This window comes from Hemitrygon akajei, chromosome 21 (genome assembly GCF_048418815.1).
Source record: "Hemitrygon akajei chromosome 21, sHemAka1.3, whole genome shotgun sequence".
Classification (NCBI taxonomy): Eukaryota; Metazoa; Chordata; class Chondrichthyes; order Myliobatiformes; family Dasyatidae; genus Hemitrygon; species Hemitrygon akajei.
In genome coordinates, this window is record NC_133144.1 from 15507930 (window position 1) to 15535450 (window position 27521).

The window sequence follows — 27521 nt, forward strand, 5'->3', positions numbered from 1 at the left end:
TGATAGCATACAGGATTTCTAGCCAAGATTTTGTTTTACTACTTTGAGGAGCATTCTTTATAATAAAATGCAATTCACAGATGAGATGAAATGTTTGGAGGATAATGAGTCTTTGGAACTGCTTCTTAAAGGGAACTTCATCTTTTTAAAGCAATAGTGGATATCTCCTTGATAAGAAAGTGGGTGAAAGGTTCTGTGAGTAGGAAGAAATATAGAATTGAGGTTGCAGTTAGACTAGCTGTGATCTTTTGGAGTGACAGCAGAGCCGGAGATGCCTACCTCAGCTACTGTTTAGCCCATATTCCTTAAACCTTTTGTATCTACGTACTTGCCCTAATGTCTTCTAAACATTACAATTTTACCCACCACACAAACCTCCTTGTGTCTTCATTAAATGTTTCCTCTCTCACCTTAAACCTAGTTTAACTCCACTAACCATGATAAAAAGACTGACCATCCACCTCGTTTTCATCCTTAATGTTTTTATAAATCTCTCTAACCCTTCAGTGTTCTTCATTCTAGGGAAATGAGTCCCAGCCTGTTCAAGTTCTTGTTATATTTCAGGCAACCAGTCCTGGCATCATTCTTGTGATTTTTTTTTTTGTTTCTGAATACTCATGTGTTAATCATATTCTTCCTTTTATACAGCCACCAAAGTTGCACTCAGTAACTCCTCACCAGTGAATTGTACAGCCATGATCTGACATACCTACTCTTATACTCATTGACCTGACTGATTAAGACAAGTGTATCACATGCCTTTGCCACCCTGGGGTCTAACTGTGTAACACTTTCAGGGAATTATATACTTGCACCTTGCATCTCTGCTCTACAACACTCCCCAGGGCCTTGCCGTTCACTGTCTTAAGTACTGGCCTGGTTTAACTCCTTGTTGCATTACTGCACTTGTCAGTGAGTTAAATTCCATAAGCTATTCTTTCACCGGTTAATCTAAATCTTGTAATATTAAAGAACCTTCGTTGTGATAAAGAATAGCACCTCAGCTTTTGTTTAAGCACTTTGCAACCTTGCAACCTTCTGGACTCCATGTGCATTATAAGTTTCATTTAACTTCCCAGCTCTGCTATAAAGACATCTACAAATGCTCCCTGATCTGAGTTATTTCTACCATCGGTCTTTCATTTTGATTTTCAGAAATTGCTTTGTTTTACATCCCATAGCTGCAGCATGATGCTGTTCTCTTGACTTTATTCATGGTGCCATATTTACACCCTAGATGGATCAGCCAAGATTACCATCTATTTGTCACTCTTCTTGGGTGGCACCAGCACTGTATGGTCACCTGCACAGCTTTGGTCTTCATCTAATGAGATAAGTTCCCTCCATTCTTTCCTGCTCATTTTAGAACAAACTATTTCTTCCTTTTCCAGTTCTGAAACAAACTTATTTATCTGATGTGTTAACTGTTTCACTCTTAGTTGCTACCTGATGCTAGTTATCTCCAGTTTTCCTGTTTTTTGTTACAGCTCTCTGACCAATGCACTTTATTGTTTTGTGGATTGTGATCCTGTGATGGCAAATATAACTGATCAGAATAAAAAGTGTTGAAAACACTTGAGTTAGAAATATCCATAGAAAGGGAAAGAATATTTTTGGTCCTAGACCCTTTGTCAAACTGGGAAGGAGGGGAAAAACTGGAACCTCATTTAAATGATCTGCTCTAAGTACCTTTTGATCTCTCTTTTCTCAATTAGGTACGGCACATGAATTGTGAGGAAGAGGCTTGGAGATGGTGGTTTTGGTCTTGTGTTTTTGTTGTAGGAGATAGTTATCAGATGGTTAATAGAAGTGCAAGTAGAACAAAGCTGGCTGCCGGATTGAAGTACGTTGTTGATAGAGCATTGAGGCTGAAACTTCCAGTTTTGGGGAAAGGTTGGGGGTTTACCTATGGTTTGAAAATTTTTGTTTGAGAATTTGACTTTTTTTTTTGGGAAATTTAAGCAAAAAAAACAACCCTTAGGAATCCCTGTTGTGTAACATGCTTCTGTAACCTGTTTAATTTTTGTTTTAGAAATCTATGTACTATAATCTTACTGTTCCTTGTGATTTTTTAAAAAAAAACAATTTGAGATACAGTGCTTAACAGACTCTCCGTTCAACAAGCTATGCCCCCAGCAACCCTTCTATTTAGCCCTAGTTTAATTGCAAGACAGTTTAGAATGACCAGTTAAGCTACTAACTGGTACATATTTGGATTATGGTAGGAAACAGGAGCATCTAGAGGAAGAACACATAGATTTTCTTACAGAGGGCACTGGAATTGAACTGTGCCTTCTGCCTAAGCTGCAGTAGTGTTGCATTAACTGCTACACTACATGGTATCCCATTGAATTCTCAAAACAAAGTGCAGTTTCAGTACCCCTTATCTGAAATTCCAAAATCTGTAAACCTCTAAAATCCTGACAAGTCATCATGAATGGAAAATTCTACAAGCAGCTGGGAAGGTTCTCAGACGATGCACAGGTCTCTGTACCACAGACAATTCTGAGAATTCACCTCGCATATGAAATGAATAGAAGTTAATGAAAAATAGAAAGCATTGCATAAAGAAAAAATGAATATCTTGATTGTGGAAGATTGAAAAAGTGAATATATCAGCATTGGAGAACATAAAGCGTCTGCTGATCTTGAAGCAGCAGAGAAATTCATTGCATTTGCCATAATTGTTGAAAATCTAACATGCTGAATGGTTTCATCAGTACATATGTGTGATGAATAAGTGTAAGACAGACTGCTCACTGGTAATGCACAAATTCAGAGTAGGAAACCTACCTTTCTCGTTACACATTCCATCATCTGAAATCCAAAACACTTCTGGCCCCAAGCATTTCGGATAACCTGCATCTATTTTGCAGATGTTTCTTTAGTCCATTTGTGTATTTTTCAAGAAGAGCAATTAAACTTTCTCTTGAAGTAAAAGATAACTGTTTAAGATTATCTCAAAGGATTGTGGAGCCAAGGCAAAGATTTGAAAGAAGTGAAATTTCTTAAATTGAGACCATTACTTAACTGGGCATCAGTGTGGTCACTGGAGTATTGAATGGAGAGAACTGGAACACTGGTATTGCAAAAATATGTAATATCAGTATAAACTATATCAAATTTATTTTTTTCCCGCCTCATCTTGGGTTACAGTCATTTGTTTTGTGGTTTTATTTCATGACCCTGGCCAATACATGTCACATTTATTTGACAGCACTGCCAATGTACTTGTTTACCTTGGCTTGGAGCTTGAGTTCTTTGACAAACAACCTAATGGAATTCATGGAAATAAATGCCTTATCCTTATCTCTCAGAAGAGTGAGAGAAATTGTGTGTTGTATGGTGTTCAGAAACTTGATGGGTGTTGTACTCTGCTGTTTCATTTTATAGAAAGTAGAGCTGCACTGCTTCTTGGAGATTTTAGAATTATTTTTCAAGAAAGCTAATGAGATTACCCCAAAAATGTAGTCTGGCAAGTCTGATTTGAGATTACAACTAGGCATTAGCAAGTTATATTGGTGAGCAGCTGTCCAGGACAAAGGAAAATATAAACTTCCAACTTTGAAAATTAGATTTTATTTAAGAGATGTATCATCAGTTAGGCTGTATTTGTTGCATGGTTAGCTGCACTGAGCAGCAAATAATGTCCTTCAATGGGCACAGTTCCTTTCTATTATTGGTGGTCCCAGAGTAATAATGCTCATTGTTGTTTCTTTGCCCAGTTTTCTTGATTTATTATGGTATGATTTTACAGGCAGTAATCACTACTCCAACATGTGATTGGAATTGATGCTATTTATGGAAGGTGGTTACAGGCTTTAAGTAGAGAACATCATTAGTTTGTTGTGGTTCACATCTCCAGCAAGAAGTTTCTATATGGTATGCATACTAATCATGCGTACTCTCTCCACCCCTCCACTGACTTAGTACATGATTTGACAAGCAGATATCTTGTGGGCCAGCCTATGAAATGAAGCACCACAAAAATGCAGCGGTCATCTAAGTGGGCTTATTTGAAATCATTCAGTAAAGCTCTTTGTTCTGTTATGTTCTTTTAAATTAACTTTCTGTATCTGCTAGTTGAAGAACATGGTATTCATTAGATATTCCCAAAAGGAGCAAAGAAAAGTTCCACTTCATCATTGTTTCTTTCTAGGACAAAGAACACATGAAAAACAGGATGGGTGTAGTGTTATATTCTCACGATATTAAGTCTGACTTCCACCGAACATGCGGTATTCATCGAGATAAAGCAAGGCTATTTTCTTTGCTTGTAGTACTAACTATCCAGTTGACTCAGCTGGTTTAATGGGGGGTTTGGGGTGACTAAATGCCAATCCATCAAATACACATCAAAGTTCAATGTAAATTTATCATCAAAGTACATAGTGTTAACCATATACAACTGGGAGAATCATATCCTTGTGGGCATATTCAATAAATACATAAAGAATAATAACGATCGTAGAATTAATGAAAGACTACACCAACCAGGCTTTCGATTAATGTACAAAAGAAAACATTGTGCAAATACAAAAAAGTAATAATAATAAATAAGCCAAAAATTTCAGGAACATAAGGTGAAGAGTCCTTGAAACGGAGTCCATAGGTTGTGTGAACACTTCAATGATGGGGCAAGTGTAGTTATCCCTTTAGATAACCTGATAGTTGAGGGATAATAACTGTTCCTGAACCTGGTAGTATGAGTCTTGAGGCTCCTGTACCACCACCATAATGGCAAAGCAAGAACAGAGCATGACCTGGATGGTGGGGTCCCTGATGATGGATGCTGCCTTCACTGCAGTAACACTCCATGTAGAGTGCTCAGTGATGGAGAGAGCTTTTCTTGTGATGTACTGGGCAGTATCCACTACTTTTTGTGGGATTTTCCATTCAAGGGCATCATTGTTTCCATACCAAGCTGTGATGCTGCCAGTAGCTATACTCTGCACCACACATCAATAGAAGTATGTCAGAGTTTTAGATGTCATGTTGAATCTTCACAAACTCCTAAGGAAGTAGAGGCGTTGCTATGCTTTATTTGTAATGGAGCTTGCAGGACAGGTCCTCTGAGGTGATAGCACCGAGGAATTTAAAGTTGCTGACCCTTTCCACCCATGATCCCCTGGTGTGGACTGGCTCATGGTACCTCTGGTTTCCTCCTTGTGAAGTCAATAATCAGCTCCTTGGTCTTGCTGCCGTTAAGTGAGAGGCTGCTGTTTGCACCACTAAGCCAGTTTGTTGATCTGCATCCTATATGCTGGTTTGTCACTATATTTGATTTGCATTTTATTTCAAACTATTTGATTGTTTCATTTAATTTGAAGAGTATACAATGATATTTCATTGTCAAGAGTCCTGACGAAGGGTCTTGGCCCGAAACGTCGACAGTGCTTCTCCCTATAGATGCTGCCTGGCCTGCTGTGTTCCACCAGCATTTTGTGTGTGATGATATTTCATACCTGTTCTGGTTTTTTTTGTTACCAGTGTAACTTTTTGTAATTGGCTCGTTTGTATTTTTAAGTAGTTGTTCATAGAACTGAAAGGGTAACAGTAGTTTTTCCTCAGTTCTTTAGTAAGAGGCATGATTTTTAACCATTATTTTGAGCATGAGCACTGTTGCTTGTTAAATCAGAAGTACAAGCAAGCTGTTAGGTCATGGTTTTTTGGTTAACTATCTTTTGTTATCAGTTGCAATAGGAAGGGAAGTTTGGATTTCAGCAATAGCTGTGTACTTCAAAATATTTAATATTTCAAGCATTGTTTTCAATTGAAGATTATTTCAAAACCCAGCACTTTCAGTAGTACACTGGTAGACTTAATGGAAGTGTCCCAGGTTGGTTGTTACTCTTAATGCATTTGAAGTGATTAAATTGTCAAAAGTCTAGTTAAATAAGCAGTATAAGCTGTGTTGTATGTAGATGTTATTGCTGTATGAATAATATACATATTCAGTTTAACTCCTGATTTCATATGGCAAAGTCCTCTCAGATAAGAAACAAGGTAACCCAATATTCAGGTGTTGCATGGAAAAAGAACTTGGGAACTAGTTCTCATGCTGCTTATCACTTCCCAGAATTACAGCCCATTTCAGTCCTACATCAGTGGTAATATGTTTGACCTTCTGAAGGCCAAAATGAAAGTGCTAACTTATTGCTGTTTTATTTTTGCTGGTTACACTGAGTGCATATAATTACAGCAATACTAAGGTCACAGATTTCTTTGCTGTATTTTTCAAATGATTAGGGTTGACCATTTTTCTGAAGGTTTAATCCATTTCAGGTCTATAATTGAAGAACATAAACCACAAGAAATGGACAGGTTTTGCTGTAATGGGAGTATCCAGCAGCATTGACTGTGTTGCTGATAAAATGATGAGGTGGCAGTGGCAGTTAATTAGCTGCTGTGATTTACCTCTCCATGTATGTATGTATGTGATGGGAGAATCAGGAGAATTTGTGGGCATCTTGTGAACAAATAGGTTGCAAGGAAATAGGTGGGGAATGGGATCACTTTTGAGAACCAGCATAATAGTTCTTGAGAAATATTTATCTCCCAAAGACTCTGCAGTTTTTGCATAACTAATCGATGTTTCTTGAAGGAGTATTGCATATACAGTGGATTCTGATTAATTCAGACAGCTGCTTATTTAGGGCAACTCTAAGAGAACAAAAGCTAGTCGAGGAAAGTAGCCAGGATTCCCTTTGCTTATTTGCAACATTATACCACTTATTGTGAAACAGTTTCTAACTAGTGTCAATTGTGTGCACTTGTTTGGTCATTACACTACACCGTACTTGAGCGAAGAGTTTTTAAATACCATCAGTTGTGTGTGTTTGTCTTCAGAAAACAGTGATTTTTGTCACTGGTAGTTAGCAGGAAATGGGCATTAAGATAATTTGGAACTGTTTTGCTGATTGTAAAACATTTCCTTGAGATGCCAGAAAGGGCCAGGAATGAAAATGAAACTATTTCACTACAAGTTAGGAGCTTCGAAGAATTTGAAGGTAATAGCAGTTGAACGTTACAATGAAAATGAAAATTTTAAGGATGCAATCATTGAAAGCATTGTATGAAGACTCCATTATCTGCTCTGGACGTCTGCGCTGTTTTTGGTGATTATCAATCAAAAGAACACGGCATCAGTAACAATGAAAAACAATTTGATTGTACTGTAGTAGTATTAGTAATATTCTAATCTGTATTTCATTTAAGTACATAAATGATACTCAGTTAAACAGTTTCTCTTTTTATACCTTTTATACTATATCCATGAAACTTCGGCTAATTGGGCCAAAAGGTACTGGTCCCGATGTGTATCAATTAACTGGTATTCACTGTATATCGAGACCATATTTAAATTGTTACTATAGTTGCTTTGTGAGTGAGGGACGTGGACCAATCTTTGCTGAAGCTTGTCAAGTGTCATTTCCACTCTCTTCAAAAGAGATCCTATTCTAAGGAAGTGCAAAATTCTGTATACTACTGTTTTTGAGGTGTGTAGTACTACTGTTTTCAAAGCAAATACGATGCCTGGCTACTTAAGTTCTAAATGGGTATAATAGCATACTTGGACATTGAAGTCTGTTAAGATTAGCCATATTCTGTCGCCTTTCTCCCTTCCTTTTCAGTTCCGATGAAGGGTCTCACCTAAATCTTCAACTGTTATTCCTCTACATTGATGCCGCCAGACTTCCTGAGTTCCTCCAGCATTTTGTGTTTATTGCTCTTAATATTAGCCATATGATTTGGGAAATGGCCACAAATTACATTTGGCATGCATTCTGATGCTGTATTTCATTATGTTCATTGTTAGCTGTGAGGCTCAAGAACAGTTTCTACCCACTGGTAAAGGTCAGTTAAATGATTCTACATAACATTAAAATGGACTCCTGACTTCACAACCTATATCTGATTTTGTACCTTATTGTTCACTTGCACTGCATTTTACATTGTACTACCTCAGTGCACTGTGTAATGATTTGATCTGTATGAACAGTATGCAAGACAAGCTTTTCACTGTATTTTGGTACATGTGACGATAATAAACCAATACCAATTGAAAGTTGTGTACAGTTGTACTTACAGCTAATGAATTGCTGTGCAACACATGCTTCTCAACAAATGTGACCAGTCATAAATGTCTCGCTCATGTTAACACTAAACAATCTGTCACTTCTGCAATCTGCTTGGGGATTCCGCAAGGATGCGTGGAGAGTGCGTCTACGACCATCGCTGGGGATGTACACTGTGTTGATTCCTAATGGTGGAATACAAATGCATGGTTGGCTCCATTACTCCACGATGAACACACATGACAAATTCTACCCCATCTAGTCCTTTTACAGTATGGGACTCCCAGTTAATATGTGGAAAGTTAAAATCACCTACAATAACAACCTTATGTTTCTTGTAACAGTCTGCAATCTCTGCACAAATGTCTTCTTCTGAATCCTTAGGATTATTGGGTGTCTATAATATAGCCCTATTAACATGATCAGACCTTTCTTGTTTCTCAGTTCCACCCATAACACCTCACTACTCAAGTTCTCCAGTCTGTCCTGACATAGCACTGCTCTGACATTTTCCCTGACTAGTAATACCAATTTAATGCTCTCCCCTTTAATCCCTTCTGCTGTGTCATGTCTAAAACTGCCAGTCCTACTCCTCCTGCAACCAAGTCTCACTTGTGGCTACAACATCTAATTCCAGGTGTTGATCCATGTCCTGAGCTCAACCATCATCATTTGCTGTCTATCCCAGTCACATTCAGAACTGAGCTGAGCCATTACAGGGGGCAGGTGAGATTCATCCACATTGATTAGTCCAGAATAATGCAGGCCAGACAGAATAAGGCTGAACAGTTAAGTATTTCCCTCCCTGAAGGCTATTAGTAAAATGGGTGTTGCTTTCTTAGCAATGATGTTTTCATTTTCACCATTATTGATGTCAGCTTTTCAATACAGAATTATTTAATTGAATTTAAATTCCTAAGTAGCCATAATAGATTTCAATTTCATGTCCCTAGAGCAATACCCTTCTTGGATACTAATCTATTCAATTGATTACTGTTGCTATTTTTCAAAGATGATGTTTCAATTTTAAATTCCCATGTTAACTATCTTGGAGAGTTATGAATTTTAGACATTGGCAATTTCAAATATCAATGTAACAAATGTAGGTCATAAATTTGTCTAAATGACATTGTACGAAAGTGATTTATGTACCATACTTAAACTCCCTGTATTAATTGAAAGCCATATAATTACCCAGGCTGATAATTCTAGAGGAGACCTTTGGCACTTTGGATATTGTGGAATCAGTCAAGAACACATCTAGTTATTAAGCACTAGGAAAACAAAAATGTGCATGTGCTCCATTCTGCAAAATTCCAGTGTGAAAGATGTACATTATAATTGAGAGTTCACTCGGGCGATAAATAGAAACCGCCTTGGTTTTGCTGGTCCTACCCACGGATGGAATTCTCTACCTGTTGTCAGTCTACAAAATTAACATCCTCAGAGAGGGCAAAAGCCACTTGGAACAAACCTTCATTTCCCCTCTCATTAATGCATTGAATTACCAATAAAATGATTCCTTATGTCAGTTACAACCATATTTTATTGTGTAATGAATCTGTGTTTTTTTTAAAGTTATATTTTGCAAGTTTGAAAATGTTCCTCACTCAATTTCATTTTGTTTTCCTATGGCTATCTTGTATACCACCTTCTTAACCTTTCAGTAATAATAGGGATTCTATTAATCCTATATTTGTGTTGTTGTCATTTTAAAGATCAGCTATCCTTGCAGTGCACCACTCTGTGGAATGATGCTTTCTGACCAGAACTCTTGACGTCTAACAGGTTGATTGCATTTGCCTTCACAGTTCCAAAGTTCAAAGTAAATTTATTATCGAAGTACATATTTGTCACCTTATACAACCCTGAGATTCATTTTCTTGTGGACATACTCATAAATCCATAATAGAATAATAACCATAAAAGAATCAATAAAATACTTGCACCAACTTGGGCATTCAGCCAGTGTGCAAAAGGCACAAACTGCAAATACAAAAAAATGTAATAATAATAAATAAACAACACATTATTTCAACACATTAATTTGCACATTATATTCTTTATCAATATTTGGAACTGGGAAGGTGATTAAAAAAACTTTTGTTTTAGGCTGCAGGGAGGGTAGGGGAAGGATGGATAGAACTAAAGGAATATCTCTGCATGAGGCCAGAATTGCTGGCATGATCCACCTGTTTACAGAGTCATCTATTTATGATGGCAAACAGAAAGGGATGTGTTGATCTGAAATGCAGACCAGAAGCATTGAAACCAAAAGGAGAATGTTGGACATGCTAGCAGCTCGGTCAGTGAAGCATAAGAGTAAAAATTTGAATAAGTATTACAGGCGGATAACATTAAATTCCTATAATAAGGAAATGATAATACATTTGATTACAAAAGTGTACAAAATGGATGGAAATTGGCAGGTGGTGATGTCCCGCCAGGCTCTCCGTTTGTGGTGGTAGTTCGGGAGTTTCTCAGCCTAGATGAGTAGCTGCAATATAAGATGTTTCACACCACAGAAATTATTCTGAGCTATTTCCTTTATGAATGATGCTTGCCTTCATCATTTCCTGTTTTTGGGTTGTCTTCAATGCATCTCAATTTGGTTTAACTGAACCAGATTGAGTTGCAGCATCCAGGCCTGAAAAGAGAATGGACCCAGCTGTGTTCATTGCATGTTGTTCTTGAGTCTTTACAGAAAGGATCTCATGTCCATCAGCTGTCCAAAACTTTAAGTACATAATTTCTATCTAACTTTTTTCTGTAATCAGTGAACACTGGCTTGTTGGCCAGAAATAATAATTGGGAATTTAAAAAACTATTGAAGTATTTGGCTGAATTGAAGCAACACTGTCTGGCACTCTGGTGTCTATTTATAACTACTGTACATTCGTCCTAAGGTCCAGCTATCATGGGGCCATCCCTCCAGCCTTGGTGTTTCCGCAGTCCCGGATAGCAACAGAAAGTAAAGCTTGCTCGAGTACTGCTCAAGCTATCTTCTGACAATTCCCTGCTGAGAAACAGTGGAGAAAAATATAAAAATCTATATAAATTCACATAATGAATATCAGCTGAAAATATTTGTATATTTTTTGTATATTTTTGGGAAAAAAATTGCATTTTTAAAAAGTAGGTTAGTAAATTAATTCAATTAAATGGGACCATATTAGATATGCTGGCTATTAACATGATTGACTGGCCATTGAGATAGAATATATTTGTCCCAAAAGCTGTATGCAATAGAATGTTCTTGTACTTGACAACTTGCAGGGTGCAGAACAAGATACCTACATCTTCAGTGTCTATATTCCCACACTGTGGAAGTTCACATGCTTCAGGAGTGTTCTCAGCAGAACTTCTAACTATCCATGAGTCATGATTGTGCCATTAAACATTGAGGACTTGGTATACAACACTGCCAGGATTGGTTTAAGGGTTCAGTTCCAGGGTATGGAATATGTGTCAGAACATCTGCTTTCTACAGTAACATTTTATTGCCGTACTTACACTAGCTATAATTTTATCTTATTCAATAGGCATCCTAACAATACCCATAATTAAATTAATAGAATTTATACTGCATCAAGTCTTTAGTTAATGAAACAGTGAGCTTAGACAATGCTTTAAAGATGTATGGGAGAATTTGTGTAAAGTCTTATTTCCTGAAGTCATTTGTAATTTTAGAAGCTCCTGTAGTCTGAAGCAATGAATATGGAAAGTGGAATAGAATCGGTTAGGAGAAAGGAAATACTGGGGAAATGCAAGTTGTATAAAAAGTTAGCAGATCTCCTTGACATAGCTTTGTACCCTTATGGTTACTGAAATAGCTATTGTGTTAACAGAGTCTTCCAACATTTGAAAGTTCTTGAATCATCCCAATAGATTGGACAGCAATAAATGAAAATGGCTAAATAAAAGTAACTAGGTGTTATAATCCAAATAAGAGCATCATACTGGAAGCACTCAGCAAATTCAATAGCATCTGTGGAAAGACGCATCCAGTTTCCTATCTGGGATACTTCACCTTGTAATATTGTTCTTCAAGAATAGATGGGAGGAAAAAAAAAGTGAAATTATCTGCCAATTAGGTTGACAGGTAAGAGCTGTAAAAATCCTATCTATTTAAAATCGTGAAGTGATTAGGTATTGGATTAATGAAAAGAAAATCACATTTGACTAATGCTTTTTGAGGATCAAAGTAACAGAATAAAGGGAACCAGTGATGTGGTATAGATGGATGCTCAAAAGTAATTTAGTAAACTGATAGTAAAAACTGCTGAGAGGATCAGCAGCGTCTCCCTTCAGCAGCACCCCCCCCCCCCCCCCCCGTGACATTTACTGGAAGCATTGTAGATGAAGAGCATTGTTGAAGACCCCCACCACTGATTCCCCCCCCCCCAATAATTTCTTTGACCCACTACCATCAGGAAAGATATACAGAAACATCAGGACCAGGACTGCCAGACTAGATAGCCGTTTCTTCCCTCAGACTGAGACTAATGGATGCCCTGCGCTACATGCATTTTTAATATGTTATTAATGTAATATTTTGTTTTATGTGCCATGTGTGATGTGTTTTGGTGCACAGCGGTCCATCATTTGATTGTGTACAGTCAGATGAGAATAAACTTGACATGAATTTGTGAAGATAACACACCGGCTGTTACAAAAGAAAGGGCTCGTGTTTAGGATGAGTTCCTTAGTGTGGATAGCAGTACTGGTGTGATGACATATGGACTGGAACTGGGTCTTAGACCTTATGCGATCAGTGTTACTGACTTCATTCAAAACAGTGTATGAAATAAACTGAAAAGGACATAGTTTGCTTGGAAGGGAGTATAGATTAACAGGTTAGTTAATGGGTACAAGGATGGCAAATGGAATATCTGTGGCAGATAAGTATGAAGTATCTTTTGGCAAAACTAGTAAAGCAGACAGTTTTGGACATTGATTCATGCAATACAGGTACAGGCTACAATTGGAGAACAGAAGGATGTTGGCCTTTTGTAATAAGCTACATGGATAAGAGAAGTTGCAAGTGTGTAGGATCTTGATTCGATCTGTAGTACTGTGTGCTTTTTAAAACTTACTATAATAAGAATTTATTTACCTTGGAGTTTACATGGAGGGGTGGAGCTTAGAGGGATATACAGGAAATTGGAACTAGCTAGATAGACATTGTGGTCAGCATGGACTTGTTGGGCTGAAGGGCTTGTTTTCATGCTGTATTGCTCTGTCTCCCTAAAGGAGAGAAGCTTTAATGCATTTAGACTTTTTGACTCGCTCATTATCCTGCTTCACTGAAGGAAATTGATACCAAAAGGCTAAGGAGCTGACACTTGTTTCTTCTATTTCTTCCTACTTTTACTTCTCCCTTGATCTTTCTGTTCAACTTTGCATCTAGTTATCTCAGCAAAGCCATGTTGCACTGCAGCTCCCAATGGGAGCTTTACAAGGGGAGAGAGAGGGCAAGGAGGGGTAAGTGTTGAGCCCAGAGAGGGAGTGGGTGGTGTTGGACCAGATCCAGAAACAGTGCTGAAAGGAAATATTGAGAGCAGAGGAGTGGAACTGACTTGAGCTGACTGGAAGGGACAATTGCAGCAACAACAGCAAGTTTTAACCTGACGACACAGCAATCAAATATCATTTGAAGATTTCTTGACAAATGTTTTCTACAGCTTAGTTGCAGCACATTCTATTTTTATACCAAATAATAAAAATATGGCAGTTCTGTAAGGTATGCTGTGTTCGTTTTGTAGAGGTATTGGAAGTGAAAATGTCATTGTTTGTATCTAAAGGAAGTGGTTAGTTGCACTGATGTCCTGAGTTAATTGTCAGAGTCTACCACTTCCTGTATCCCTACACCGTACTGCATCCTGTCATCCAATTTAGCTCTGCTCTTTGTAAGTTTGTACTTCATCCAAATTGCATGTTCATTAGAGTTGAGTACTGACAGTTGCAGCTTTCTGTTGAAAGTTAAAAGTGCAGTTAAAATTGAACAAGACATGTTGCTGTAGTTTCTGTTACGGGTATAGTTGCAATAACATTTTGCTTACTGGTCAAATGCTACTCACTTGGCAACGTACCAAAATATCTCCTATCTCTAATGTCACTAACATACTTGATTTGAAACTAAATTATTATAAAAGAGGGAAGGGAGTTGCACTACTAATCAGGGTCAATATCACATCTGCACGAACGGGAGACATAAGTCACTGAGACAGTTAATTTGGGTACAACTCAGGAATCGGAAAGTGTCATCACACTAAATGGATTACACTATGGGCCACTGGGACGTTGAACAGATATATAAACAGATTATATTTTGTGTGTGTGTGTGTGTGTGTGTGTGTACGCACAGACACACACACACACCCTCCCCGCTCTATCTTGTGCAATTTTAACTTTCTTAATATACACTGGGACCTTCTTAGTACAAGGGGTTTAGATGGGGCACAATTTGTTAAGTGTATCCAGGAGGGTTTATTAAATCAATATGTGGACAGTCCAATGAGAGGAGGGGCTATACTGGAAATGGTATTGAGTAATGAGCCTGTCCAGATACTGACCCTTCAGTGGCCGAGCAGCTAGGGAGTAGTGACCACAGCTCCTTAACTTTCAGGATAGCTGTATGTAACCCTCTCACCATAGGCTCGTAATGAGTTAGCTGCTGCTGTGAATTCTACCTCACAGCAACATAACTCAACAATGTATGGGGAATAATGAATAATCATAATGGGGAATAATCTGTTTTCAATAAATAAACACGTCTAGGGTAAATATGATTCAAGTGAATACAATAATAAAAGTTTGAATGTTCCTTTAAGGGAAAGCAGTATTGGTACTTGTATGAATATTGGCACACCCGTCAAAATTTACTGTTCACTAGGAAGCAATAATTTAAATCACACCAGTATCAACTCAGATCAAAATTGTATTGACAAAATATATAAATATTAGTCTGTAATGCACACATAATCGTTGGAACACATTGTTGCGTAATCAATTTGTTCACTTTGTTTACTCATGGTACTGAAACCGTTTTGTCTGAAAACCAAGTCCAAGCGAAACTTAAATATCCACACCATATCCAAGGAAAAAGGCTTTGAGCTTTCTCCAATGGCATGTGCTAACTAAAAGTTATCTGCACCTTCCTGTGAGACCATTGTCTGCATGAGAATTTTCCAACAGCGGTATCTGTCCTACCAAATGGGTTCTCTGAGCATTTCACCATGTTCTTCTGTTACGTTCGCTGTTTGTTTCCATTTTCCTTTCTCCTCCTTCAATACCACGCTCTCTCGAGAAAATGGCTGCCCATTCTTTTTCACGCACTCTTGATAGAATGTCCCCAAGGCACATCCTATTGGCTAATTCAACAAGTCTAACAATCAACTGAATTTTATTTTAAATAGCAAAAATGACATACAGGTTCCCCCCCCCCCATTTTACGAATGTTCGCTTTACGTCACTTCGCTTTTACAAAAGACTTGCATTAGTAACTTGTTTTTGCATTACAAAGAGGATTTTTACTTTTACGAAAATTTTTCCCATATAAATTAATGGTTCTTCACTTTACGCCATTTCAGCTTCAGAAAGGTTTCACCGGAACACTCTACCTTTGTAAAGGGGGGGAGACACCTGTACTTGATTGTATAATGTAATTAAAGGAAAACGTATTTGAGAAAACCTGCAGAAAATAAAATGCCCAACAGAATAAAATAATGCATGCTCTTAAACCAGGGTATTACGTATAGATAAGTGGAGGTATGGTCCTTGCAAGAGAGTTTTAAATTGGGCTAGGGCAAATTGCAAGGGCGTTAGACAGGAACTAAGGAGAGTTAATTGGAATACCTTTTTCTGGCATGTCCGTATCAGACGCATGGAAGGTGTTAAAATCAACTGCACAGAGTACAGTAAAGGTACATTCCTGTTAGAAGGAAGGACAAAGATGGAAAGATGAGCGAACCTTGGATGTCCAGAGAGATGATGAATTTACTCAAGAAGAAAATGGAAAAGTATGGAAAGCTTTGTAGGTTAGGATCAAACTGAGCACCTGTATAAAGGTGCCAAAAATTAACTAAAGGGGATTAGGAAAGCCAAGAGGGCCATGAAAAAGTCTTTGGCAAGGATTAAGGTGAATCCCAAGGTTAACGAGTAAGAGGGTAGAACCAGTTGAGGATTGGGGGGCGGGGGGAGAGCATTTGCTTGGATGCAGAGAATGTGAGTGAAGTACTTAATGAGTACTTTGCTTCAGTATTCACTGAGGGAAAGTACATAGAGGACCAGGAGATCAGTGCTGAATGTATAAATATATTGAGGTCAAAGAGGGGGAAGAGTTGGGCCTCCTAATAAGGTAGGTAAATCCCCAGGGCCTGATGAGATTTACCACAGATAATTGAGAGAGACTAGGTTGCTGGGGCATTGACCTTTATCTTCTCTAGGCACAGCCAAGGTCCTAGAGGACTGGTGAGTGGCTAATGTTGTACCTCTGTTTAAGAAGGGAACAAGTGAAAAACCTGGAAACAATAGACCGGTGAGTCTCATGTCAGTTGTAGAGAAATTGCTGGAGAAAATTCTTAGGGATAGGGTATATCAGCATTTGGAAACCCATGGCCTAATTAGAGCCAACATGACTTTGTGCGGGGCAGGTCATCTCTTACCAACTTGGTTGAATTCTTTGACAAGGTAACGAGAAAGATTAATGAAGGTAGAGCAATGGATGTTGTCAGCAAGGTTTTTTAACAAGGGGTTTGACAAAGTCTGTAATGGGAGGCTAATCCAGAAGATCCAGGTCCGCAGTGAATTAGCTGCATGGATTCAGAAATGGCTTGCGAGTAGAAGACAGGGTAGTGATTGAATGGATTTATTCCAGCTGGAGGTTATAATTAGTGGTGTTCTGCGAGGATGTGTGCTGGGACCTCTGCTGTTTGTGATGTACATAAATGGCCTGGATGAAAATGTAGCTGGGAGGGTGAGTAAGTTTGCAGATGATACCAAGATTGGTGGAATTGTGGATAGTGTAGAAGACTGGCAAAGATTACAGCACAATATAGACCAGTTGCTGATATGGGCAGAAAAATGACAGATGGAGTTTAACCCAGAAAATAATGTGAGGTGTTGCACCTTGGTAGGGCAAATGCAAGGAGACAGTACATTGTTATGGGCAAGATCCTTAACAGTGTTGCTGAGCAGAAAGGTCTTGGGATCCAAGTTCATATCTCCTTTAATGTGGCTACACAGGTGACAGGGTGGTTAAGAAGGTATGTGGAATATTTTTATTAGTCAAGGCATTGAGTTCAAAAGTCAAAAGGTTATGTTGCAACTTTATAAAACTCTGGTTAGGTCACATCTGATGTATTGCATACAGTTCTGGATACAGATATAGCCCCGCTATTGGAAGGATGTAAGGCTTTGGAGAGGGTGCAGAAGATGTTTACCAGGATGCCTCGTTGTTTAGAGGGGCATGTGTTCTCATGAAAGGCTGGATAAACTTGGGTTTTTTAACTTTGAAGCAGCAGAGACTGAGGGGAGATCTGACAGAGGGTTACAAGATTGAGGTAGATCGCGTGGACGAGTATCTTTTTCCCAGGGTCGACATGTCTAATACCAGAGGGCATGCATTGGATCAAAGGTTCAAAGGGGATGTGAGGAGTAAGTTTTTTTTTTTTACTTAGTGGTGGGTGCCTGGGATGCACTTGTCTGGTATGGTGGTAGAGACAATTACGTTAGAGGCTTTTAAGAGACCTTTAGAATGGCAAATAAGTGTGAGGAAAATGGAGGGATATTGACATTGTGTAGGTAGGGCGGTTTAGTTTTTGGGGAATTTTTGATTTCTAGCTGGTTCACACAACATTGTGGGCCAAAGGGCCTTGCCTCTGCTGTACTGGTCTATGTTCTATCAAAATTGAATGTAATATTTGCATATGAACTAGATTTACAATTTCATAGCAGGGTTCTGTTTGGAACAGTGTAACACAATAAATCTAGTTCCTCACCTACATTCTTACTAGTTTTGATGGGGAATAACAGTGCTCAGCTCCATCACATAGCCACTTTTCCTGATTTCAGCATTTGCAATCTAAATTGTCAGACTACTTATTTGATGTATAGCAGTGAATGAGCAGAAACTTCCTTCAACTACTTACTGACAACATCACAAGCTATTCCCTAGTCACTGATTCCATCCTCACCTCTGTCATCCTGTCTGAAAGGGAACCAAATTATTAGCAATCTCAGTAGCAAATTTAAATTTGAGATGAACTTTGGCCCAAAAGTGCTACCACGGAATCCACCACTTCACAAATCTAATTTTGTTAAACTAATTCATGCCATTTTTTACCTCCTGGGCTTGAATATATCACCTGTCTTTCTGAAAGACCTATCTTGTTTGTAAACTTGCTTTCCAAAACTACTGCTAATGCTTGAACCACCTTGCCTTTTTATCATCATCCCCTGCTTGGCCACCTGCACAATCTCGCAGACCAAGCAACACACTCACCTTGTTTTCGCATTCTGCTCGCTGTGCTCCCAGACCTCGCAGCACATATCCCTACAGTCTCCCATGGCTTCACCCTTCACTTCTCTCTGCTGTGAAACTCTTGATAGCAGTACCCTTGGTCTAATCCTCAAATTTAATTATTCAACGGCAGATGTACTTCAAACCATGCAGATCCTGATCTTTAGGATTTCATCACGAAGGTATTTGATATTTTTGTGAAGCATTTCATAGTTTGCTGCAATTGCAGTTTAAATGTATGATGGCAAATGAATGGGATTTGTAATAAAGTAGAAATGTTTCTGCCAGAGGGTTTTCAAAATGCTTTTCATTCTAATATTCCTGGCTTTATTACAAGTGAAGGTGACATCTCCCTCTCTAGAAGTTCATTCTTTGTTTCTACCCCTTTCCAAAAAATTCCTGGCCTCTATCCTTGTGAATAAGAAAAGGAAATATGATAGCAAATATGTTTCATAATGTATACTGTAAATACAGATGGGACCTGCTTCAGTTAGACTTGAATACCCTTTAGTTTTAAATGCATTAGGTTGGTTAAAGATAATACGTTGGATAGAAATGAAAATTAGCTTTAGTCCTTCTTTGGATTGCCTAGCAGAGGGCTGTCAAAAAGATATTTAAATACTATTACTCTGAAATTCTACCTAGTAGATCCGTAAAATGCAATCAGTGTTCCTGTGGTATCAAATTTGTTTGGGGGGACTTAACAGTAAAAAGTGTACTTCTCTGACAGTATCCTGAACTGCAGCCTTATCGGGTTGTCTCCAGAAACATCAAGGTTGTTGTACTGAGTGACTTCAACTTCCGTAATGTAGATTGTGTAAGTTATTTAGTGAAAAGAGGGTTAGATGGTGTGGCATGGTTTTGTGCATCCAAGAAATTCTTTGAACAGTATATGGATAGTCCGACTAGAGGAGGAGCCTATACTGAACCTTGTTTTGGGAATGAGCCTGGTTGGATTATTAACCTTTAGGAAACAAAGATCATAATTCCTTAAGTTTTAAGATAACTATGATTAAGTATGGACTTTTTAATGAAAGTATTAAACTAGGGGAGGGCAAATTACAAGAGTATTAGACAGGAGCTAGGAAGAGAACCCAGACGAACATTGCTCCAGCAGAGACCGCTATCCAGCAGCCTTGGTTCAGCAAACCTATTGCTAACAGTAACCTGTGATTACCTGTTGGGTAGATTGAAGTATAAACTGGACCTTTGATTGATCTTGAAATGAAAGGTTCCACATAAAGCCTGAAAAATTTGAGTTATTGGATTTCTTTACTTTTTTGAGATTCTGCCATTCCAGATTTAGTTCAGACATTGAATGACATTGTATCACATGACTTTATTTCTGTTAGCTTGAGGCAGTGGAGTACATCTTTTCCTCAGCTGTAAGAATAAATGATTTGAGTTTGCATACAGAAGTGACGGTGAATTAACCTGCTATTGAAACAGTAAAACCTGGGCTGTGACCTTTTATTGTGAGGAAATGATGTGGCAGTCTCTGTGACAAGCTGTAGCTGATCATCTTGGGTTGTGAAAGACTTGAGAGCACAGAGTAGCTTCTCATTCCAGATCAGCTGACAGTCACAAGCTCACTAGAGACTTTGTTCTAGCTGTCTGTAAGCATTTGTTACAGGAATAGCTTTTTACAACTTGTCCCTTGTAAAGCAGCAGTCATTTCTGTAAATCATTGTGCTCAACCTTTATGACTTATATCAGCTTGAGTTGTCAGTGGTGTGGGAATGCTATGAAATGGTTTGCCACCAATTCCGATATGAGATTGCGTGTAGTATAAGAAATCCATCACATGTAATTACATTAGCATTAATAGTATAAACTTAAAGCAGTTTAAATGTGGAAAACCTCACTGAAATGTTGCTGTGAAAATCCAAATTAAATTGTAGTCTTTAAATTGAATAACACTATACATTCAGGCTTTGATTTTTTTAAAAATTTGAACTCGTTTAATTTACAAAGCTACTAATTTGATCAGCTTTTACGTGCCGCTTTCCTTCCTTTTTCATTTACAGGGCATTTCACTTTCAGTGCTCCATCTAAAGGGACAAAGGTCCTCTACCCTAAAACCCTGAAGGTATAGTAGGCCATTCAGCCATTAAGTCTTCACTATTCAATCATGTCTGATTGTTTTCCCAACTTGTTTTCCTGCTCGCTCCCTAAAATTCTTCAACCCTTTACCAATCAAGAACCTATTAATCTCTGCCTTTAAAATATACACCCAATGACTTTGCCTTCATAGCCCTCTGGGCAACAAAATACACATTCTCCACCACTTCCCAAAGAAATATATCCTTAACCCAGTTTTAAAGGGACATGTCTTTATTCTGAGCCTGTGCCCTTGGATCCTAAACACTCTTACTAATGGAAACAACATCTGCACATCCACTGTATTCAGGCCTTTCAGTATTTGGTAGGTTTCAATGAAATACTCCTCATCCGTCTGATCTCCAGCGGGTACAGGCCCAGAGTCATGAAATACTCCTCATATGGGATCATTCTTGTGCACCTCCCCCTGTTCTCTCCAAGGCCAGCACTACTATACCTGGACACGGGGCCCAAAGCTATCTACTTGTCCCTCTGTCTTTATATCATCTGTAAACTTGGCCACAATAACATCTGTTCCTTCTTCCAGATCATTATAAAGTGGAAATATGTGTGGTCCTAACATCATCCAAAATTCTACTAGTCACCTGCAGTCATCCTGAACAGGACCCCTTTATCCCCACTCTACCTTTTGTCAATCATCTTATTTTCTATCCATGCTGGTATCTTGTCTCTGATAGCATGAACTCATTGTTTTTAGCAGCCTTGTGTGCAGCTAATTGTCAAAGTCTTTCTGATAATTTCCACTGACTCTGCTTAATCAAATCTGCTTGTTACTGATTTAAAGAATTCTAACAATTTTGCCAGATATCTCCCTTAGTAAAATCATCTTGATTTCACCCAGTTTTATCATTTTCCTCCTAATCTCCCCACACAAGTACAATTACCAGTTCTAGTCAGCTGGCATTGTAGAAAATAGGACACTAATATGGTGATTTAAGGTAAAGAACTGTTAGGTTATTTATATAAAAAATAGAGACTATAAATGGTAGTGTAAGTGTGTTTGACATGAAAAGCAGAAGATGCTGAAAATGCTCAGTCAGGCAGGGACTGAGGGAAGAGAAGCAATTGATTTTTTTTTAATCCATGACCTTTCCATTAAACCAGAATAGTTGATGGTAAAAGTTGAAACACTAAACTTACAAGAACGGGAGTGAGGGGAAAGCAAAGTGCTGCCTTCTCCATCTGTCTCAAGGGAAGCTGAGTAAAGATCTCTGAACCTATGAATTAGATGCAGAAGTTGGTCACTTAGTCCATTGAGTCTGCTGCACAATTTAATGTTTAGAACTGAGACAAAATGTATTTCCATCTACTTGCGATGACCTACTCCGTTATTGGTAATCTGAGTACTACATTAAAAATATTCAAAGACCCTGCTTCCACCATGCGTGCGAAATGATACTCTGAGACAAAGAATTGTGCTTTATCTCTCTGAGGTGGTAACCCTTTAGATTCTCCCAAAACCTGAAATGTCCACCCTGTCAGCTCCCCTCATGACCATGTCACCTCTGATTCTTCTAAACTCCAGCAAATGCAAACCAATCCTGTACAGTCTTCCTGAAATGATAACCCATTCTTTATAAGCATTAGTCCATTAAACCTTTTCTGAACTACTTCCAATGCATTATACCTTAAATGAGACTAATAATGTACATAGTACTCAAGATGTGATCTCACCAAGGCCTAACTAAGTTAGGCATATTCTTTTAACTTTTGTTTTTTGTTCTCTCAGCAAAATGAAAGCAAGCTGAATACTATTTACGTAAGTGATACTGTAGCTTCTGGAAATCTTGAGCAACACTCACAAAATGCTAGAGGAACCCAGCAAGTCAGGCAGCAGCTATGCAGGGGAATAAACAGCTGCCATTCTGGGCCAAGGCTAATCAGGACCTTTCATCCCAATAAAGAGCTTCAGTTGCTGCTGATTTGAGCTGCAGTATTTTTTGTGAATATTACTTAATTACCTGATATGAGCCTTCTATGAATCGTGTACTAGGGCACACAAGTACTTCTGCATCCTTAAGCTCAGCAATCTCTCATTTTGATGTTTTTGCATCTTCTGCTTAATGAAGAATTTCACACTTTTCAAAATGTGTCCAGGTACTCACTGTACCTTCCTTGTGTTATCAGAACATTTAGCAGTTATCCCTTTGGTGCCTCTTTGAACTCCTTTGTGAAAGCAAGAGTGATTAAATAGGGGTGAAAATGCAGGGTGACAGGGCATGGTAATATAACTAAATTGGTGAAGGTGTAATGCAGGAAACTCTACTATTGTTGATGCTAGAGATCTGAAATAAAAATACTACAAATGTTCAATGAAATATTTGAATGCAGTATTGAATCCAGAAACCTAGTTGGAAGATCAGGTGCAGTTTGTTAGCGTTTCATTAAGGTTCAGGGACAGATTTATTGTTAGTGACATTAACATGAAATTTGATTTTTTTTGTAGTAGCAGTATTGTGCAAGACATAAAATCTATAAGTTACAAAAATAGTGTGAAAACAAAATGAAGTAATGTTTATAGACTTCAGAAATCTGATAGCAAAAGGGAACAAGTTGTTCCTAAATCCTTGATTGTGGGTCTTCAGGCTTCTGTACCTCCACCCCAGTGGTAGGAATGTGAAGAGGGCATGTCCTGATAGTGAGGGTCTTTAATGGTGGATACAGCCTCCTTGAGGCACCACCTCTTGATGTCCTCAGTGGAAGGTGGGGAGGGTAATGCCTGCGATGGAATATATAAGGACCCATTGACAAGTGAGACTGGAAATTAATTGGAGGATTAGTGATAAGCACCTGACTGCTCAGAATTATGTTTGAGTGAAGGTATTGTGCAAAGCAGTCACCTCAGTCTGCTTTTGGCCTCTCCAGTGTAGAAGGAACGATACATTTGTCATAAGTACTACTTACTGTGCGAGCATCATGTAAGCAAAGAACATGACATAAGTATATGACATAAATAAATTTGAATCTGGAGCTCACATTGCGAAAGTGAAATATACTGGAAAATTCAAGTATACTAGGATTTTTTTCAATCAGTTTGCTTTGCAATATGAATATTTATGTACCATTACTAAATAATCATTACTGGTTATTTAAGAAGACCCACTGAGATTTCACTAACACTGACTTGCTAAGTGTGGTAAAATGAGTCATGGTTTCTGAGCAAGTCACACCAGTTTGCAAGAAAATCTAGTGTGGAGTGATTCTGTTTGATCAATGTGAGATGAGTCAAAATGTATAAATTTTATTTTACTTTTCCAATTCATTTGGCACTTCAATTTTGCAGGAATTGATTTCAAAATACGAACAGTAGAACTAGATGGGAAGAAAATCAAGCTCCAGATATGGTAAGTATTAATGATTGAATGAATGTAATGTTTGTTCGGTTAAAATGGAGCAGTTACTGGTCTAAGTGTGATATCGGATTTGGGCTAGATATGTTACAAACAAGAAAATGCTCATTAAACAACATCTATGGGGGGAAAAAATTTAACATTTCAGATCAATGGTCTTTCATAGCTCTTGAGATTGCAACCAAACTGGAATTCCTCAACTTAAATTCCAGCAAGAATGAAAATTTAATGCAAATTTGATTGTAAAAGTACTAATTTTAATCAGGAATATAGTGTTGGTTTGATCTTCTGCACAATTGTCTATTTCAAGAATACCCTCCTTGATGCTAGTGTCCACCGTGTGTCCCGTCTGGCTCCACATTTACAGGGAATCCTGTAAATGCCAGCCATCCTGAGTCCCAGGTCATCTTTGACTGCATAAACTGCAATTTGAGCTTCCTTATGGGTTTGTGGATGGTATTAATGCAGTATTTCTTCAAGAACCTGGCGATCCTTCCAGAAACTGGAAATATAGAGAAGACGGGTGGTAGCGATGGGATCCTTCTCGTTAGGTTTCCTGGTTTTTCCGTCAGCCCTTTGAAGGGCCCAATTGATTTCCTTCACCTTATAGTCAATCATTGTTTGTAATCATATTGCTACTTCGTAGAGCATCTCCAGGTCGTTTTCACATAGAAAAAGGGTCCTATCATTAACTCAGGCTACATCTATCTAGTTTTAGCAATTTCATTCTGTCTCTATTTCTCTATGCTAAGTGTACTCATCTTTGCTTTATCTGTACATAATACTTAAAACATTTTGAAAAACCAAGTGTTTATAACACTTACTGCATAAATATTTTAAAGATTTTAAGGTGTGTCGATCATGACTTAATTTTAGAATTTTGCTGACTGATCATAGCTAGCATTTCTATAAAGTCTTTGGTTTAGTGCCCTCAGAAGGAGACTTGTGGAGTGAGACAAAAACAAGACTGATTTGCAGTTTTTATGGAGAAATAAATTCACTTCTTTGATTCGGCTGGAAAGACCGTTGTGTCAGGTTACCAAATTAGAAGTAGATTTCTTCACACTGCACCTGATCTTTGAGAATCGGAGGGAGAGCAGCCCTTAAGTTGGAGAAGCAAAACTGTAAATGATTTAAGTGGTTAATCCATGAAAGTGAAACTTTTAACAGTATTCCATGATTGAGTTCAAAAGACCTGAATTCTGCATCCTAGTGATCTGGGGTAAATGGTTGAAATTATTTTGTAGAATGCTGAGAAGTCTAATAACTGAAACATGTCACCACCATATGAATTAATTCTAGATTAATTAACTGGACATGCAATATATCCTGGACTAGTGAGTATCTTTTTAAAAATGTTTTTAAACATTTTCCACGATTGTACCAATACAAACTTGCTGTAGAGTACAACACAAAAATAAATTAGATCTGTGGAATGGTTTTAACTAAACTTTCCCAGATATTTAGCACATGTTAATCTGTAGAAATGCTTTTAAGATGTAGGAGTAAAGTGAAATGTCACAGTTAGGTGATCAGTCAAGGAATAATGGGTTTAGGCTGTAGGGTGAGTAATCAGATCTTTACAATATAGCACAGCCTCAATATAACTTCCTCCTTTATTTTGTGATTTCGGGTATCCCACCCCATATTATCATGACCCTGATATGGAAACCAAGCACATGTTAGTTTTCCCTTTTATACAGGTCTTTTTTAACGTAGGTGTTAAAATCGTTCCCTGACGGCCGTGTTATGAAGGTTACGCAGTAGTTCACTAGTTCTTTGAGAGGGTGGGTGATTGAGATGGAGAAGTAAAGATGTTAAAACCCTTTACAGTCAATAATTGCTAACATTTTTGCAGAACTGAATAGAAAAGAATAAAACCACTTAACGTCTACATTGCTTTTTTTTTGCATGATTTAAACCTCTCATTGATTTTCCAGCAAGTGCATCACAACAGTCTCAAGATGCATTGCTTTGAATCATCTGGGAGTACCCACAGCTACTTAACACAAATATATTTCCTACATATCTGAAAATGTGATATTATTTCAAATACTACTTTATTTTTCTGTTGGACTGGACAGCACTGTGAAGAGTAAGCCCACACTGATCTGTAACTTGTGCTGGATCACTCACATTTGGATATTGATGTTTTTGATATAGTGAAACATGCCTTCAGTTCAGGATAATGAGGGGATCAGAGTAAGAACCGTTTTACCCAAAGGGAATTTGGAATGCGCTGCCTGGGGTAGTAGATTAAAGTACTCTCACAGCATTTAAGTACTTAGAGAAGCATTTAAATCACCGAGGCATAGTGTAATTTATGGTGCAACTGCTGGTAAATTGGATAAGCATAGGTAACTGCTTGGTCGGCACGGACACATGGTGGGCCAAAGTTTCTGTGCTTTACTCTTTGACTAGAGCCATATTAAAACCTCTTATCCCATGATTGTCCTCTGATTAAAATCTTTTTTGACACTTTCTGTTCTGCAGTCTACCACATCCATTATTCTCTCCTCTTTCTTCCACTGTGTTGTAAATTTATTTTTTTCATGTTACACTGCTGATTATAAAACAAGATTGAAACCTAATGCTGACCAGGTTTTTAGGTGTTTTAATCGCATATATAGAGAATCCTCCCAGTAGCTTGGTTAGTAATATGTTGAGCTGTAAATTTTATGTCTAAAAATTGTTAGAGCTTCTATGATCTTTTCCTACCAAAAAGATCAAAAGATCCATTTTGCTGCTGTTCATGAATTTACCAGTAGACCTTAATTGACAGAAGGATAAAGCTACAAATGGTTTCTGAGTATATCCATGGGCCCATACCAATTGTTGCTTTCTCAGGTAAAAGTCAAACAGCTGCTTTGGAATATGCCTATCGGCACAATAGGTCTGCAGTGGCTCTTCATACAGCTTTGGATCACTTGGACAATACTAATACTTATGTCAGGCTGCTGTTTATTGACTACAGCTCAGAGCTTAGTGCAATCATTTCTACAGGACTGATCAAAAAGCTTCAAAATCTGGGCCTCTGGATCCTCTACTTCCTCACTGGAATAACATCTTCACCTCACTGACAATCAACATTGGTGCATTTCAGGGATGTGTGCTTAGTCCACTGCTCTACTCTCTCTATATCCATGACTGTGTGGCTAGGCAATCTATAAATTTGCTGATGACACATCTGTTGGCAGAATTTCGGATGGTAATAAGGTGGTGTACAGGAGCGAGATAGTTGAGTGGTGTCACAGCAACAACCTTGTACTCAACGTCAGTCAGACCAAAGTAACGATTGTGGGCTTCAGAAAGGGTAAGACAAGGAAAAGCATATCAGTCCTCATAAAGGGTCAGAAGTGGAAAGAGTGATCAATTTCAGTGGGTGTCAACATCTCTGAGGATCGATATTGGGCCCAACCTATCAATATAGTCACAAAGAAGGCACGACAG

The 27521-nt window shown here is 38.2% G+C and overlaps 1 protein-coding gene across 1 annotated transcript in view; it reads left to right on the forward strand.

Annotated features, from left to right (window-relative positions):
- Nucleotides 1–27521, forward strand: part of LOC140714099 (ras-related protein Rab-8B) — a 67181-nt gene that overhangs the window by 24327 nt on the left and 15333 nt on the right. Inside the window, exon 2 of the mRNA XM_073024850.1 lies at nucleotides 24005–24065. Coding sequence (XP_072880951.1) covers nucleotides 24005–24065 — 61 coding nt within the window. The remainder of the gene's footprint in view (nucleotides 1–24004; nucleotides 24066–27521) is intronic.